Source organism: Canis lupus, chromosome 12 (assembly GCF_011100685.1).
Source record: "Canis lupus familiaris isolate Mischka breed German Shepherd chromosome 12, alternate assembly UU_Cfam_GSD_1.0, whole genome shotgun sequence".
In the NCBI taxonomy this organism is placed as follows: Eukaryota; Metazoa; Chordata; class Mammalia; order Carnivora; family Canidae; genus Canis; species Canis lupus.
In genome coordinates this window covers 34,779,263-34,796,657 of record NC_049233.1, presented here as the reverse complement: position 1 = coordinate 34,796,657, position 17,395 = coordinate 34,779,263, and the positions used below count along the sequence as shown (strand labels likewise).

General features: G+C 31.1%; 1 protein-coding gene and 1 long non-coding RNA gene across 53 annotated transcripts in view; one reads left to right on the top strand and one right to left on the bottom strand.

Moving 5' to 3' along the window:
• Positions 1-17,395, bottom strand: part of RIMS1 (regulating synaptic membrane exocytosis 1) — a 477,431-nt gene that overhangs the window by 89,712 nt on the left and 370,324 nt on the right. For 26 of the 50 annotated variants that reach the window (XM_038554462.1, XM_038554474.1, XM_038554478.1 and 23 more), the window contains 2 exons: positions 16,280-16,309; positions 4,939-5,051 (listed from right to left, as the gene is read on the bottom strand). The exons of 7 other annotated variants lie outside the window; for them this stretch is intronic. In XM_038554462.1, the coding sequence (XP_038410390.1) occupies positions 4,939-5,051; positions 16,280-16,309 (143 nt within the window). The remainder of the gene's footprint in view (positions 1-4,938; positions 5,052-16,279; positions 16,310-17,395) is intronic. 17 more of the 50 variants (XM_038554466.1, XM_038554475.1, XM_038554480.1 and 14 more) reach the window with 1 other exon arrangement.
• Positions 1-17,395, top strand: part of LOC111098312 — a 178,132-nt gene that overhangs the window by 134,721 nt on the left and 26,016 nt on the right. For 2 of the 3 annotated variants that reach the window (XR_005367908.1, XR_005367909.1), the window contains exon 3: positions 6,764-6,821. The exons of the other annotated variant lie outside the window; for it this stretch is intronic. This is a non-coding gene — a long non-coding RNA (uncharacterized LOC111098312). The remainder of the gene's footprint in view (positions 1-6,763; positions 6,822-17,395) is intronic. 3 annotated transcript variants of the gene reach the window in all.

Below are 17,395 nucleotides of genomic sequence, written 5' to 3'. Positions count from 1 at the left end.
TTATGTGCTGAGATGTGAAAATATCAAATGTTTATTAAACTTGCAGAAAATCTCTTCTATTTTCTGATGCTCCATATAGATAGTTTTAATGAACCTAAAATAGTCCAAATATTCTTTATAAAAATTTGCATAAATGTCTTGCTAAAGTACACTAATAAATGTTGCTAAAAACCTGGATCTGTATATAAAAAAGAAGTATAAAACAATAATATTTTTAAAAAAATCATAGAAAAGAGAATCATATTTATTTAATAATCCTTCAGGTAAGAGTAGTTCAGGCCTGAGGTATTTGCATGTTAGTTTTAACTCTTCATATCTCATGTGAATGTATTGGGCAAAGAATTTCACATCCAGGATGAAAACAATTCCAAATTATAGACTATCAATGAAGTTATCTTTCCAAAGAATTTTTTCTTAATTATGTAAGTTGTTCATGAAAGTCATATGTTAAATTATAATTCAAGGGAAATTCATATATGTGCAGAACTGAGAGCTACTTTACAACTTCGTGTATGATGTAACATTAATATGACTTAACATAACATGCATTTTAAAGTAATGTGAAAATGTTTTACCATCAATTCTGTTATATCTTATAGCATGATGCCAACATGACTCATCTCAATCAGAACTGTTTTTATTTATAGAGTGGATGTGGTAAAAACTAAATATGCTCACACAGCAGGATCTGAATTTAATACTGTTAGTGGGGTACAAACATAACTCCTATCTTACTTGTCTTGGAAACTATTTTGCTAAGTACACATATCATGTAATTATTATGATGCTTCCAAACATACTGAAATGATAGCTTGTCCATAAAGGACTATGAAAGAATTGGGTTCTAATACAATAAAAATCTACCCAGCTGTAGGAGATTTTCTGTCACTCTGTTAACATCAGAACAAATGTTCTCCTTATTGGCAAATTCCAATAATAAGCAATGTAGACTATAGCATAAGAATATGTGAATACACACAGAACTATTTCTCCAACTAAAGAAATCTTCCTTCTCTATAAGCCGTCTCTTCCTCAACATTTTTGTATATAGACTTTTGCTATTTCAGCAAAGAGATTAAACAGGGATTTTAAAAGACTATATATCATATTAATATCATATTAAAGTTTTCTATGCTGGGCTAAAAAACAATCCATCATTTTAACACAAGATCACAGTTTTCTTTGCATTTAGTTATCTGAAGAAAATGAAAGATTTTTACATATATTTTTTACTACTATATTTATTTTCAAAAACTGTTAGGAGTTTAATCACTTTGACTTTTCTTCAAGCATTATTTGTTCAATTTCCTATTTAACAATTAAATATTTTAATGGAAATAAATTTATTCTGAGAAATATAATATCACTAGGAGGAATTTATACTAATACGGCAGAGAAATAAGTCATTGGTGTGAGGGGAGACTCTAATTATATGGTGGCTATTTTTAAAAATAATAATAAACATTCAGCAGCTCCCTACAAAACCCATCGCATCAATCTTGGTTGCTGTTCCTGGGTTATAGAAACATAAACAGTCTTTAAAATGTGAGTGCCTAAATGCAAACTCACCCTCCAATTATGAATTTCACCCCATCATTAAGGAATGCAACACTGTATATAACATCATTGAAAAAATAGCATCACATTTCACGGATCCTGAAGCAGTCTTGTGTGTTTTCAAAAGGAAAGTTAGTGCCAATTCCCTATTCAAGATGGAGTTAGGGATGTTCCACATTTTATTTTATTTTTTTAAAAGATTTTATTTAATTTATTCATGAGAGACAGAGAGAGAGAGAGAGGCAGAGACATAGGCAGAGGGAGAAGCAGGCTCCTTGCGGGGAGCTTGATACAGAACTCTATCCCAGGACCTGGAATCACGCCTTGAGCCAAAGGCAGACATGCAACTGCTGAGCCACCCAGGCTTCTCGGGATGTTCCATATTTTAAAGGAGGTGCCAGGTTTGAAACATCTTAAGAATTATAGTACATTTATCTGATAATTCTTTGCCCTGAAAAAAATCTAGTTCTACTGGTATTTAGTTCTAAATATTTTGAGAATAGCTAACTAATTTCTAATTTGGCAGAATTTCCACAAAGGTGTTCATCAGAAATGTCAAATGTATTAAAACACTAAAAAAGAATCAGGAAAGGAAAAAGTTCAAAAGTTAATTTATATTAAATTATAAATTTAGGACAATTCTAGTTCTTGATTATATGATTTTTGTAAAGTAAATTATAAAAAGGTTGGAGTAAAAGGATAAAAAATGAGAAAGAACTTCTCCAGTAGGTAAGAGATGTTCAACTGGCCTACTCTTCGAAATGAAACTACTTAAAATGGAAAACTACTTAAATCATTTCCTAATGAAATAGGGAATTCTTTTAAAAAATTTACGTATTAGGCCACAATATGAATATTAGAACTGTAGAGGATTTATCTTTTACTTGACATATAAAATAAAAAATAAACTATTTTATCTTATATATTTTTCCTATCCTGTATTCATATAAGTTCTTAAAGAGACCATATCCTTGGTCTCACATTTATTGATACAATATATCATAATTTTATTTAGATAACATAGTAGTCTTAACTTATACAGTAAGAGCAACAATAATATATTTGAAAGTTATGAGTTTTTTAATATTCAAATGGGATGAGAGAGAAAAAGAAAAAAGATGCCTGTGCTAAGGAGAGAGCAAAGACAGAATATGATAATTTAACTGCATGCGAATTAAGTCATAGGAGAACTTCTGAATCAAACTGGAATGACATGTACATTTCAATGATGTAAGAAGCAGAACACAGCAATACCTAAGTTTCAGATAAGGAGTTCTAGGACTCATCACTCCACAGAAAGGCTTTACAAATTCTGGTAAGCCTCAGCTTTCATAAATTTGGTAAGTAAGAGAGCTGGAATAGAAGATTAATTTCAGGTATTTTTCAGTCCTAAATTTCTTTTTTTTTTTTTTTTCTTTTTTTTTTTTTTCAGTCCTAAATTTCTAAAAGTCAGATAATAGTCAGAATCTCCCAATCAAGATAAACCTATTTTTGATTTATTATAAATATTAAATATTAGTGGTTGTCTAGATTTTTTAAAAAAGATTTATCTATTTTAGAGAGAGAGAGAGCGTGAATAGGAGGGGCAGAGGGAGAGGGAGAATCCCAAGCAGACTCTGTGCTGAGTGCAGAGCCTGATATGGGGCTCAACCTCAAGACCCTGAGATCATGACCTGAGTGGAAATCAAGAGTCCTGGGCTTAACTTATTGCACCACTCAGGGCCCCCTCATGGTTGTTTAGACTTGTAACGCATTTCCTTTGTAAATTTTTTTGATCAACTGATTGATGATTGGAGTCCGAGTCCAGAATGATCCAGAAAGGCTAAGATTACACTAATTGTTTATCTCTTTCTTGTTTCCTATACTGTCCCTAACTTTGACTTGTTATTCTATTTGACCTTATCCTTTGACATAATGTTACGAAATTAATAAGGCATTTTCAGCTTTAATGAAGCATTTCCAGTTTAAAGAACCTTTCTAAATAACTGCATCTAACTGTGGAGGAAGAAAACCTAAATTATCCTGCCTTCTAATCACTACTGCATTTGTTGTAAAAGAAAACAAAAATAATGATGATATTTATAAAGAAGACAGACAAATAAGCTAAGTGATAATAATTAAGAATGAACCACAGAAAAGACTTGTAGAGCTGAAATCAGCAACTCTATGGCACATTAAGATATTCTGCTTACGGTTTTTTTTTTCTTTTAATTTAAATTCAATTAGCCAACATATAATAATTAGTTTCAGATGTAGAGTTCAATAATTCATCGTTGCATAAGTTGGTTGTTTTTTTCTTAAATGATTTTACTTTTTAAAGTGTTGTTTCAGACTCTTATGGTACTGAGCCTCACTGAAATCAGTGACCCTAGGCATTGTCTCAATTAGAAATCCTATAGCTAATTAAGATGTAGGGTGGTAAACCGCAGCCAATACATAGGACTCTTTTTGAGTCTGGTGACAAGTCATATTTTGTGACCAATTCTATTTTTTTGTATCAGTCTCTGAATATCTGGCTATGTAAAGATCAACCCCCAATATTTACAAATAAGTAGGTTTTTCTCACATTCATATTTCAAGTTCACAATATTAAGTACAGTTTTTATTTAATCTTGAATTTCTAAAAGTCCATTACTTCCAAAAGGGCTTCTTGACATCAAATAATAACATGGGTTGTTCTGTAATGGCTGCTGCCACTTTTGTAAGTATTAAAAATATATGTATATTTTAAGTGAAACATATAATCTGTTTAAAATTGTTTCATGAGGTTAAAAATTCTACACATATTTTAATTAAAATTATTAGATGCTAATTAGCAGTTTATAAACTCCTAGTGTATCCTTATAAAATAATATTGAAATATAAATTAAATGTTTTATTGCCACTTGAAATTGTGATTTCAGTTTCTAAGAATATGATATCATTTATTTTTCTCACTAAAGACAGATCAATAAGAAATCTCACATTGCATAACTTGTGTCACTCACTAATAAATCTCAATAGTCAATATCAACCTAAAATAGTATTTAAGACTATAAACTTTTATCTTAATATTTTAAATGCGATATTAAATGAGATTCAAGCAATAAAATAGCTTCATTATCTTGCTTATTTATGTCAATTTGACTTGGTAACAGATCACTAAATGACTTTAAATCAAGTATTTACTTTTTCTCTTTAGAAAAAGGCATTAAATCCCAAGTTTATTTTAACAAAGATACGTATCTTCTAAAATATCAAAAGGACAGAGGTTATGATGCAAGACCATCACGTGAATGATAACTTCTCTAACATAACTTGGCACTTGCCAGTCCTACCTGCAATACACACTATACATTTTTTTTTAAAGGGAAACTATTGGTTGGATACTACTAGTTTTACCTTGGAATATTGCTCGCGATCAAGTTCTTGACTAGAACCAGACCCTGTTGTCTGCTTAAATCGATGGACTTTCATTTTCATCTGTCTTGTTCGCTCCTCCACTACTAAGCTTGCTGCAAAAACACACAATGGAAGCCTATTAACAAAGGCGAAGCACTTTTTGGAACTGAATGGTTTAAGATTTCAATTCTTTTGATATGATTTCAATTAAATCAAATTTAGAAATAACTCATGACTAATAAACAAAATGCAGAATATTCAATGCTAGCACCTGTTAATCTAAAGATGGACATGACTCAAATAACACAAAATGGGGAACACAAATGTTAGTAACAAAATATAAGTACCCTACTTCTTCACCTGATATGAAATATTTTCAATTCCATTTATAAATGACTATGTGAAATCAGATTTAATTGTGAAAATATGCTTTCCATTTAATCAACTGCTTGTTGCATGTACATATATAGAGAAACAAATATGCATACTGAACACATCACACATATATGCACATGCTTAGCATGCATGCACACATCCACTTAACATCCTCAGCTAACTGCAGTCATCTAAAAACTGTTTTAACTGATAAACACCTGCTTTTCTGAGGCATTCTTATTAAATCAATTTCTACCAGCAGTGTTTCATGAATATTTGCCAGTCTTAGAAATGAACTAAGAGAAAAAAAAATAGTTTTCTATTTCTAGTGGCTGTATCTGACCACATATATGAAATTCTTACATTTTGAAAATACAATATAATATTTTTAGCTCTTTAATTTGTAATATGAAAGAAATACATTACATTTAAATCTTTCTTAGTCTCCTAAGTAGAAGCGTGACTGTTTAGATAGGAAAACTACAGCCTTTGATAAAATACAAGCTATTTTAAGTCAGAATCCATCATAAGCAGCTTAGCTTCAAGACCTTGCTATTATTTTATACATTTTTACAAATGAAGGGGGAAAAAGAACTAAGAGCACAGTTCTGTGGAGAATAAACTCTTCAAAACATGCACGTGTGTTGTGTGAGACCTATGTTATTTTTTTATAACCTTCTGACAATTTCTCAGACTATTCAACCTCTGCAACACAATGCTAAGATTTAGTTTTAAGTTGTGTATATACATATATTTATGGGGGGGAAATTTTTTTGTGTGTGTGATTAAAGTACTGAGGCTTCTGCCAAGAGAGCCAAATGCCCTCATTATAATATGAATGTCGATATATGTTATTGACTTGGCAGCTGATTTTACCTCTTATGAGGAGTTTATAAAGACACTTGCTGGCAAATGTTTTCATTGCAATAGCTAAAGGCCTATCATCCTCGATAAAAGACACTGACATCGATTATAAAACTTAAGCAAATATGTAGCTTTTTTTGTGTATTCAAGTACAGATGAATAGCACAAGAGATAAATACATAGTTTGAAATGTGTGGGCAAATGTTTTAATTATACTTTAAGCATAACATTATTAGATGTTTAGCTTTGTTTAAATTCAGTAAATTAGGTAGACAACATCCATCCCTGACACCACTGTTCTGTGAATTAAGCAATGATGCACACTTGCTTTGAAAAAGCTGACTTCAGAGACAGTAAATGATGATTATTATGATTAAAGGATGGTACAATGGAGATCTTGAGAAAAGTAGTAGAAATTTATTAAATACTTGACAATATAGATTAATGATTACTATAAAGTAAAAGGCTACTTGAGATTAATTAGAAATTGAGACAAAATCATTAAGATGCGTTATATTTACATAAAGCCATGTGCAATACAGAAAATGTACAAAAATATGTTTTCTGCCTTCTGCCTATGGTGTAGGTACCTTGAGATACTTGCTCTGTCATTTGCTTTGAGTATGGAGGAAATCAAATGAACAGTAAGTAATAAGTCATACTGTGCACTTAAAGCTTAAAGTAACTCAAAGTCATCTGTATTTGTAATAAAACCAAACTTAAATGACATTAGCTTAATATTCTCACCAAATAATATTATTTTTAAGATATTCTTCACATTGATTGGCCCATAGCTTTGTAACCTTCACTTTTATTATCATGAAATTCTTAGGGAAGATAGTTACTTACACTGAAAAGATAATTTCCCAAGAGCTACTGGCCTGAAGCAATCTGAAACATTTCTGGTGATTTTACCTTGCCAGGACAACACCTCAGTTCTCTAAATAGGATTACTTAGTTTGTGATATGGCTGTATTTAAATCTTTATGTTGCAAAACTCAAAACTAAATCATAAGGAGACAGTGGTAGCCTAACTAAAACGAATCCTAAAATTTTTTTTTTTTTTGTAGATTTTTAAAAAGATTTTATTTATATTCATGAGACACACAGAGAGAGAGGTAGGCTCCATGCAGGGAGCCTGATGTGGGACTCGATCCCAGCACCCCGGGATCACGACCTGAGCCAAAGGCAGATGCTCAACCACTGAGCCACTCAGGTACCCACTAAAATGGTTTTAAATGACTTCATTTGACCTTCCAAAAATGACTAATACACTATCTTTATTCTTAAGGGAATAAAAGTTAACATTTTTTAATCTGTCAAAGAAAGAAAATCCCCAAATTTTGATTCAAAATTGTCAGTAGACTCCCTTGACTACCCAGAAAAAAATGTAGTTGCCATCTATCCTCATTGCTTGCTCTCAGATCCCAAGAACAGAAGCAAAATGCCAATAGCTTATCATTTACTAACTCATATCAAAACATCAAATAATTACATAAAATTCACATTTTTTTAGTTATTCTCAATACTTCCATATGGTATATACATTAGTGTGTATTCTGAAATAATTATTCATACAAGTTATTATGTTTCAGTAAATATTTTTTCTCCAAACATCAATGAAGAAGCTTCCATGTGAATTTGGAGAGTTTAACTTTTTTACAGAGTTTGCTTACTTGAGATGACATTATTTCTGAATTATTGGTGTGTCTATCTAAACAGTAAAACAATATATGAATTAAAATAAAATATCACAATTTGAACCAGAGGACATGATTATTAATGTAGATTTATATAGATACTTAGAAATGATTAAAAATGATTTGAATCCTTGGAATATGGTTATCTGTCAAGTATCCCGGTATAAGCAAAATTAACCATGGCCTAGAAAGCTCAAGTATCTTGTTTTGAAAAGAATGGTCATTTAAAATTTTTGCATTGGCACTTTTAATGCCAATAGCAAAGCTAAAATATGAAATATTTTCCAATTCTCCCATAAACCCTAGCATTAAATTCACATTTTAGGAGCATTCTGAATGTTGGCAGCATTTGTAAACTAACAAAATCATTAAAATGTCAGTTGTCATTCTGTTATAAAGGAATTTAAAAACTGGGGGACTTCTGGGTTTTAATTTTTTTTTAATTTCAAAACTGTCATATACTAGAAGTTAAGAAAAAAATGCTCTCATTTTCTACAACAAATTTAAATTGCATTTAGTTTTTTAATGAACATATAGCATAGGTAAAACAGTTAAAAGAGAAGGATGTTTGCTATAGATTAAATTTTAGCTATAATTGTGATAACGTGATATGAATAAACAATTCTTCTCTCCCTCTAAGGTACAATTAACACTGTAATTTTTAAAAAAAATTTCTATTTATTTATTTGACAGAGAGAGAGAGAAAGCACTAACAGGGGTAGTGGCAGAAGGGAGGAGGCTCCCCACTGAGCAGGGAGCATGATGCTGGGCTAGACCCCAGGACTCTGGGATCATGATCTGAGCCAAAGGCAGACACTTAGCCAACTGAGCCACCCAGGTGCCCAACACTGTAATTTTATACAAAAGGTATTTAAGTTGGAATTTTTCACCGTGCTTTCTACAAGCTGAATGCTGTGTCTGATGTTAAAAAAACTGTGCTTCTTCAAAAGCAGATAGTAATTTAGCTAAAAAAATATATATTGAATTTAATCCATTTTCTTTAGTTCCACTTCATTTACACTATTATTTTAAACTCTGACATTTTTAAATGAATGTACATATGTCAAATATCAACTCAATATTATAATTAAGAAATAATAAAACTAGAACCTTTATGGGTTAATTTAAAACCATACTTATGAACTCATTTCTTCTAAACTCAACAAGGACTCTGGAACACGAAAGGTGAGAAAAGTAAGGACGGTTTTATTTTATTTATTTATTTTTTAAAGATTTTATTTATTTATTCATGAAAGACACAGAGAGAAAGAGGCAGAGACACAGGAAGAGGGAGAAGTAAGCTCCATGCAGGAAGCCCGATGTGGGACTCGATTCCAGGACTCTGGGATCACACCCTGAGCCAAAGGCAGACGCTCAACCATTGAGCCACCCAAGCATCCCAGTAAGGACAATTTTAAAAGTCTATAGTTTATTACAATTTGCTAATGGAAAGTATTAAATATTATTAAAAAGACAGACTAAAATAATTGTTTCTCTTCTCATGTCCCATACTTTGCTATGAATTCTTACTCTAATGGTATGGATGATCTTTGATGAAATTCCAAAGAAGGTAAAATCATTTGCAAATACTGTGTTTGTGCCTACATGCATTTCTTCTAGATCTATCCCTTTCATAGGATTATTAAAGAGGCCTGTGACTTAAAAAAATAATAAAGTTAAAAGGTTAAATCTTCCCTAACTGTCCCTCACTGAAAAATGTCTATAATATCATCTCTTCCAAAGATAATGTAATTTTTTCAGGGAAACTCCTCTGACTTACAGATATTTGTGATTTGCTTAAAAAGATTTTAAATATTAAAGTTTTGTATAATTTAAGATAATTATAATTTAAGCATTACACTTTCTTAAATATATTTAAAATATAAATGAATTTACAATTACATAATGATAAATTTGCTCTGATCTTCAAATCCGAAATCTTCATTTCTTCCTATGCATCTACAAATTAACATAAATTTGGAGTTTCAAATGTTTGTGTTTATAGGCAAAAAGATAATCCAGATACTATATTGTTAAACCTTCTAATACTTTGTAGTATTCTAGGTGAAACATAAGTGTAAAAGAGAATAGGAATAATAAAAATTTCCATACTACTAAATATATTAAATTAAAAACATTATGATTATTTTAATTTATAACAGAGTTAGCTAGTACATCTGTCAATCATGACTGGAGGTTAATGTTTGTCAAGTCAACTACAAAGTGCTATCAGATTTTGTCAATAGAAAAACCAATGCCTCTGCTTCCCTACTTCTCAGTAGTAGTACAATGAGAGTTCAGAGATAACGAAGTCCCATCTTTGCTCCAATGTCTGTCCAGAAGAGCAATGGTAAATGACCACATATCTGGAATTTGTCAGGTAGAATGAGATACATAAATGAAACATTTACGATGTCTCACTTATTGACAGTATTGAAAAAAAAATTCCTTCTCTGAAGCACTTAAAAACTCATTGATAGTGGTAACTCAAATATAAGAAACAATATAACATGAAACATGGAGACTATAAGTAATAAAAGATTTAAAAACTTAGCTAACTGAATTTTTAACTATTATAAACTATATACAACTTGAACAGAAAGATGGGTTGATATTTGAAAATTCAAAAATGAAGAGTCTCTATTAACAGTTTTTTAGGCTTTTAAGTGACACAAATTGTTAAGATGTATAAACATTCTCCATACATCTGGAAGCAATGTGGCAAAACAGAAAGACCCCGCAGGAATGACTAGGCATGGCTTACAATCTTGGGTGCATTACCATTCATCAATTCATCAGTGTAGCCTTGATCAATTCCTGATACATCTCTTCATTATGGAGTTTTTATTTGTAAAGTAATAAGATTGCTCAGTTTAACTGCCAGATGTTATAGCTTATGATTTTGTTTATTTCAATAGGGTGTTAGAATTTTCTCCACGTTTAAAAAACAAAAAACTACAAATGACTTTCTCTCTTGCTCTATTACCTAATTCCCAGTATTATAAAATTTGCTAACTTTTTGCTAAAACTATAGATGTTAATGGGGGAAAAAATCAACAGTGCATTTTACATTATTATTTATTATTGTGGTTTATTTTTCCAATTAAAAAAGGCATTCCTTGCATATTCATCCTATTTTTGGAGTCATACAAGTGTAGCAAACAACTATGATATAAATACACCCTCTACCTTCCACACACATATACAGTATATCTACATGAAAATTAAATGTTTATAGTACTTTCACTACACAGAAATGCCCAAATTGTGGGTCATTTTCCCAAAATAAAATGCATTACAATTTGCAAGGGTAGAAATGTATCAAATTGTTTTCCTTGTGCTCTTGTATGATTTTCTTAGATATTAAGAATTGTGCAATCATAGTACAAACAATAAAAATAACAGATAACATCTATCCAGCATGAGAAGTATTAAATATAACAAGTAAATAACATGTAAAGTGAAAACATATTGCCTTTAAAGGCTTTTAAAGAAAATAACTTATGTTTGGTATGGATCATTGAAGTGCAATATTGGCACAGGCGGAATAGGTAATTTGTACATATAATCATTCAAATCTCACCATAGCCAAAGCCACAAGACCATTTCTTGTTTAAGCATGCTGATTTTCACTGAACTGTCTAAAACAAAGCTAAGATTACCAATCCCAGGCATCCCTTTCAGTGTTAAAATTGCCAAGCACCAGAGTAACACTGCAAATACTAGTCAGATACTTGACAGATTAGAAAGGCTCTTGATGAAATAATCTGTCATTCTACTTTGCCCTTTTGTGTTTCATAAGGGTAAACAGCTTTATAAAATGTATTTCTATTCTGGGGGGAACTTTTTTCCTTATGAGACACTTTCAAGAATACAGTTTTCATGAAAAGCAGCCCATGTATGTAAGGCTTCTCTGGGGGAATACCAAAATCATTCCCTGAGGGATCATGTTCTTCATTCCAAGTGATCTCCAAAATGTTTATTCATAGTTTTCATTATTCCAATTACTTATTCCAATCACATTATTTTATTATGCCATTACAATACAGATGGGAGGAGTATCTAACTTGAAAGGTTTGATGTGGCTTAACTGCTAAATTCAGCATCAATTTTTTGATAGTCTCTTCCCTTTTTAATATAAAAAGTGCTTATCAATTTTAAAATTTGTTAAAAATACAATATTGAAGGGAAACACATGCTGTTAAAGGAAAAAAAAATCACAGAACTTATGCATGGCTAGACATCTGTCTGCCTTTTACTTTTCCTCTACACTTTCTTAAAAAATCCTAGGAAGAAAAAAAAAATCCTAGGAAGAAAGCGGTAACAATGTTCTCCCTCAACAAGGCAGATCTTGCAAGTTGACATAAGTGCTAACTACTTTGAAGTTTTTACAGTCTATATACTATTTTAAATAACCATATATTAATCAACAGATGGGAAAACAGGATTAAAACCAAGAGTTCTGAACTGTTATACGTAAGCTGCTTCACTCACTATGTCTCTAAAGTTTAAAGAGAAGGCTAGAATGACAACTATATTTAAGGATTTGTGGCAAAAAAAGAAATGGGTAAATTAGGCACTTTTACTGATGGAGCTCTGAATATTTATGATATTCATAAATATTCATAAGGGTTCAAGAAAAGCAAAGCCTGGAAGATACAGAAACTTAAACCTTTGAAATCACAACATGATATAATAACAGGAAATGAATCACCTGGCCTAAAATGCACCCTACTAAATATGCATCTAATAAAAATGTTAATAGAACTGAAATCCTTTTCTACTTAGTGACAGTTAAAATAGTGCTGCTTCTGAATACACAAATTAGTTTACTTTCAACAAAGATTAAGTTACATGATTTTTTCCTATAATGTGTTTCACAACCATAGTATACTGTTAAAGTAAATGTGCAGGTATCATCTATACAATAATTTAGGTAACAGAAGATTATTAAATAATGTTTTTCATTTTTTATATGAATTGCAGTAATGCTTAATAGTTCCATAAATTCTATTTTGCTTAACTTAGCATTCCAACTGTTCTTGTCAACACTTAAGGAAGGAAAGTACAGGTAATTGATTTGACCATTTTTTATAAAAACCTTATACTTTAAAATACACTTGACTGTAGACAATCCTTACAGAGCCCCTACAACTTGGTTGCAATAATTATTATATATTTTATTAGTGAAGCAGGAAAATAAAAAAAGCAACAAGTGCCACTTACTCTTTGTTCCTGTTCAAACCATTTAATAATTTGAACTCTAATTGCTTTTCATTCTCCACAGGTGTAAGTTACACATTTTTTATAATAAAGAAAATTCATATTTGTATAAAAGAGAATGTGACATGTTTTGCTAGGATTTAAAATTGCTTCCAAAACCCCCAAAGTTAGTGCACTTAAGAAATAGTATCCAAACGTATATAAATTAGAAATTTATTATGATAGTAACATTTTTTCTCACCTTGAAGTCATTTAATTTCTGGTTCTGTTTTGATCTTCTTATATCATTATTTCGATGCCCCCAAACTACATTCATGGGCTCTTTAAAACTGTCCAAGAAATGTAGCAGAGAGGGAAAAATTGGCTTACTTTTAGAATGAATAATTAAAATATGCCTATAAAGCAGTTTGTGAAGTCTAAAATGATATGGTCTCTCAGCTTTCAACATAAAAGAGGGAGGGAAAAGATAAATAACGTTTTATAAACATTTATAGTTCCTCAGTTAACTTTTCAAGTTCAAGAATGTGTTATCTTTATTCAAATACATTAATTTGAGGGACAAGCCGGGTATAAGATTTAGTTGCGTAGTAAAAAATTGGGTCATCAGGGGGAGGTGGGACTCCTACATGAGCCTCTCTAAGGTGCTGTAAGTGGTAGATGTCATAGCAACATGGACTGTAGACAGAAAATGGGCGGCAGACTTGAAATCTGGTTCTGCTGTGCAGCAGCTTTATCCCTTAGGCATCCCACTTAGCCCTCTCTCTATGAAACAGGTACTAATCCTTTCCTTACAGTTGCACATGTTGTTACCATAAACATAGTTATCTTTCAGGTTGTTGTAAGAACATGAGATAAATATATAGCACTCTTAGTCAAGTTATTGACATAGAATAAGTGGTGAATAAATTCTATCTAACATTAAAAAATTAATAGTATTTAACATCTCTGTTTATGTGCTTTACAAACATATGCTGGAAAATTATATATTGGTCCTTTACAGTTAGGGTGACCAACCATCCCATTTTGTCTGGAACTGCCCCAATTCAAGCACTGAAAATCTTGTATCTCGGGAAACCTCTCAGTCCTCCACAAACTGGGACTGTTAGTTGTCCTACAAGTTGGTCTACATTCATTAAAAACAAACTGTCACTAGGAGCCCCTTAGTTTATACTTTCAGGTAGGCAGTTTGTCCCAGTCTTCATCTATCCAGGGAAGATTCAAGATAACTTAATTCTCCAATACAATCCATCACAGAAAAGTCAGCTCATAGCAGCAGGGTTTCTATACAAAATAAAACTGTTTCTTTCTTGTGGGGATATGTGAACCTAAACTTTGACTTTAAAGAAATTTCTTGAACTTGCTTCTATCATATATGGGCTTTTCAAACTTTTTGTGACTAAGCAATACTCCCTTAAATCCTAGGAGAGGGAAGCAACAACCTCTGCCTTGCTTACATGCATTTTGGGATGTGCCTCTTTGGCTGTTTTAGTCATGTGGTCCATTCCATGAAGCATATCCATGTTCTACATGCAAAGAAGACTTGGCAGAGTGACGATACCTCTCAGCCAGAACACAATGACCTTGCAGAAATGTCAGGCTGTGTAGTGAGGCTGTAAATGTGCACAACTCATAGAGATTTTAAGTTGTACAACTTACGAGTTTTGTTTTGTTTTGATTAGCTAATTATAGCTTTTGGCTAGTAATAATATATATATAGAAGATTTTTCTAAGTGAAGAATTATTACATTTTTCTTTCTTTTGGCTAACTTAATTAGGTCATGACCCATTTCTAATATAAAATTTTAAGGTTTTTATCATACTAAATTTATCATACAAATCCAACTAAATTCATCTAGGTACAAATGCATTGGCCATTTTTGAACCACTGAATCTAAAGTTGTGTTTCTGATACCTGAATTAAAATTGCAGGTTGGCCAGCAATCTTTGCAAAATCTAAGGACCAAGATATTTTGACCTTATTGAATAACATTTTATTTTATATTAATATCTACTTATTGCCTGGTATGTCAGATACTTTGCCAGAATATAAATATATCTTTAAAATTCAAATTAAGTAAATAATCGAATATTATCTCCCATTTTCACTTGGTAATACTGAGGTATATAACACATACCTTAATACCTAGGAGTTAGGGATAATGTACTTGGGATTCATGTCTATTAAAATAGGATATACTAGAGTATAGAGGAAGGAAGTCAAAAAGTAAGAGACCTGGGTGTATAGTCTACCATTCATTAGCAGTGTAGATGGGTAAATCTCTTAATGTCTCTGAATCTGAGCTTTATCATTCATAAAAAAGGATGATGCTACTCTCTGGACTAAGTTTTAGGATTACTATGCCTAAAAAATTAATTCAATCATTAATCCACAAATACTAAGTAAATGTACTTTTATTATGTAGATAGGATTACTTAATTTTTTAACTATTATTAACAACATTCTATTAAGCTAAAAGCTAATGTTCAAATATTTAATTATCAGGCCAACAGTAACAGTGAATAGAAAATGGTACGGGCAGTACATGAGCAGGACAAGGTATGCGAGTACTTGAAACTCAAGTCCAAAGACCAAAAATCAAATGTGATCCAAAAGATAATAAGACAGGAGGTCACTAATGTGCCAACATAGCAGGCTGAGTGGTTTTCCTTGTCACTCAGGAAGACAGAACTCATGGGTATTGTAACAGTACTGAGGCCGAGAGAAGTGATATTTAGGCAGCTGTTTCCCAGATGTATGATTACACTGGGAACCAAACTTTCTATAATGTTACTAATATCAGAAGGGAATATCCAGGGATTTTTCTCATCCTTTGCAGTAGATACTATGCTGAACAGAGGCATAATCAAACCTTTTATATGAGAGCAGGGGAATCCAAACAAACAAACAAAAACATATAAAAATATATTATTTTTCAAAAGTAATTGTCATCATAGATCAATTTTGAGACAAAAGCACTCTTAATTTTAATCTTTTCCTCTTCAATGTGCACAGTGCAAAATACTTAACGCCAAATGCCCTACAAAATCTTTGCAGGGAGGAAACTACCTTTATGTTAAATAATTTTGCTCATTATTTCAATAAATACAGTTATATAATTCACATATTATGAAAGAAAAGGAATAATATTAAATGGTTAAAAAGTTACATTAATATTTACCTTTTGTGGAAGAGTTATATTTTTCTTGTTCTTCAATGAATTAAATGCACATAATGATGGAAACAAAAGAAAGAAATCAGCAAATTTATAGTTAGACACGGAAATGTGAATCAGCACAATGGCATGAATAATAAAAATGTACAACATATAATGTGACATGATAAATTGCAATGACAAATCATAAGAAGTCTCAAATATGGTACTAAAATTAATCAAAGAAAGAATGAATACAATAATTTAAATATTTAAAATAAAAACATAAACATTGGGAAATTAATAATGTTTGGCATTGAAAAATATATTGTGTGGCATTTTTTCTTTCTTTTAGGAACTGCAAAAATATTTCAGTACTAATTTTTCCTATAAATTCTAACTTAATCCATTATGACTTTTTATTGCAAGCATATTAAAAAGCATCCATATATTCATAATGAACATTTTTCATCATTTCAAAAATGATAGCATTTCAGATAATTTGTAATTTCATATAAGCCACGAAAAACAGAATTCCATTTTTTACTAGATAGTAAGCATTTTCTTTTCATTTTGAAAATATTCAGTAACATTTCCCACAAGGAAAAAATTATCCTAGTTTAAGTAATCCTTTCTTCCTTCCCAAATTAGTTATATTAAAATATCCCAAAGTGAAATTATTCTTTGGAGATTATATTTCTTAGACATTTCATAAAGCTTTATATCTACCTCCTTATTTGTACACTATTTACTGAAAAATAGTGGTCTATCTAGATAATTCTGAAGTGGGTATCGTCAGAGTTTTAAGTAACAGATATATTAATAATAGAACACATAAAATAAAACTGGAACACCAAGTATTAGTTTACAAATAATTTTTAAGTATTTCTTTAAAAGATATTCAGTTGAGCACAAAAAGTCACTTGGTTGGTTTCAGAAAACCATACAACATTTTTTTGCAAACAGTTATGTTGCTTTCAGCTTCACTCCCTATAAGGACTACATTGGAATACAAATTTGGAATATAATCAGAGAAATTTCTTAGGAGTCTTTGCTCAATTATCACATGCCATCAGTTATTTAAATTGTAAGGCTACTTTTTTGGCTACTTTATCTCAAAATCTGTGTTGTAATCACTCCTCT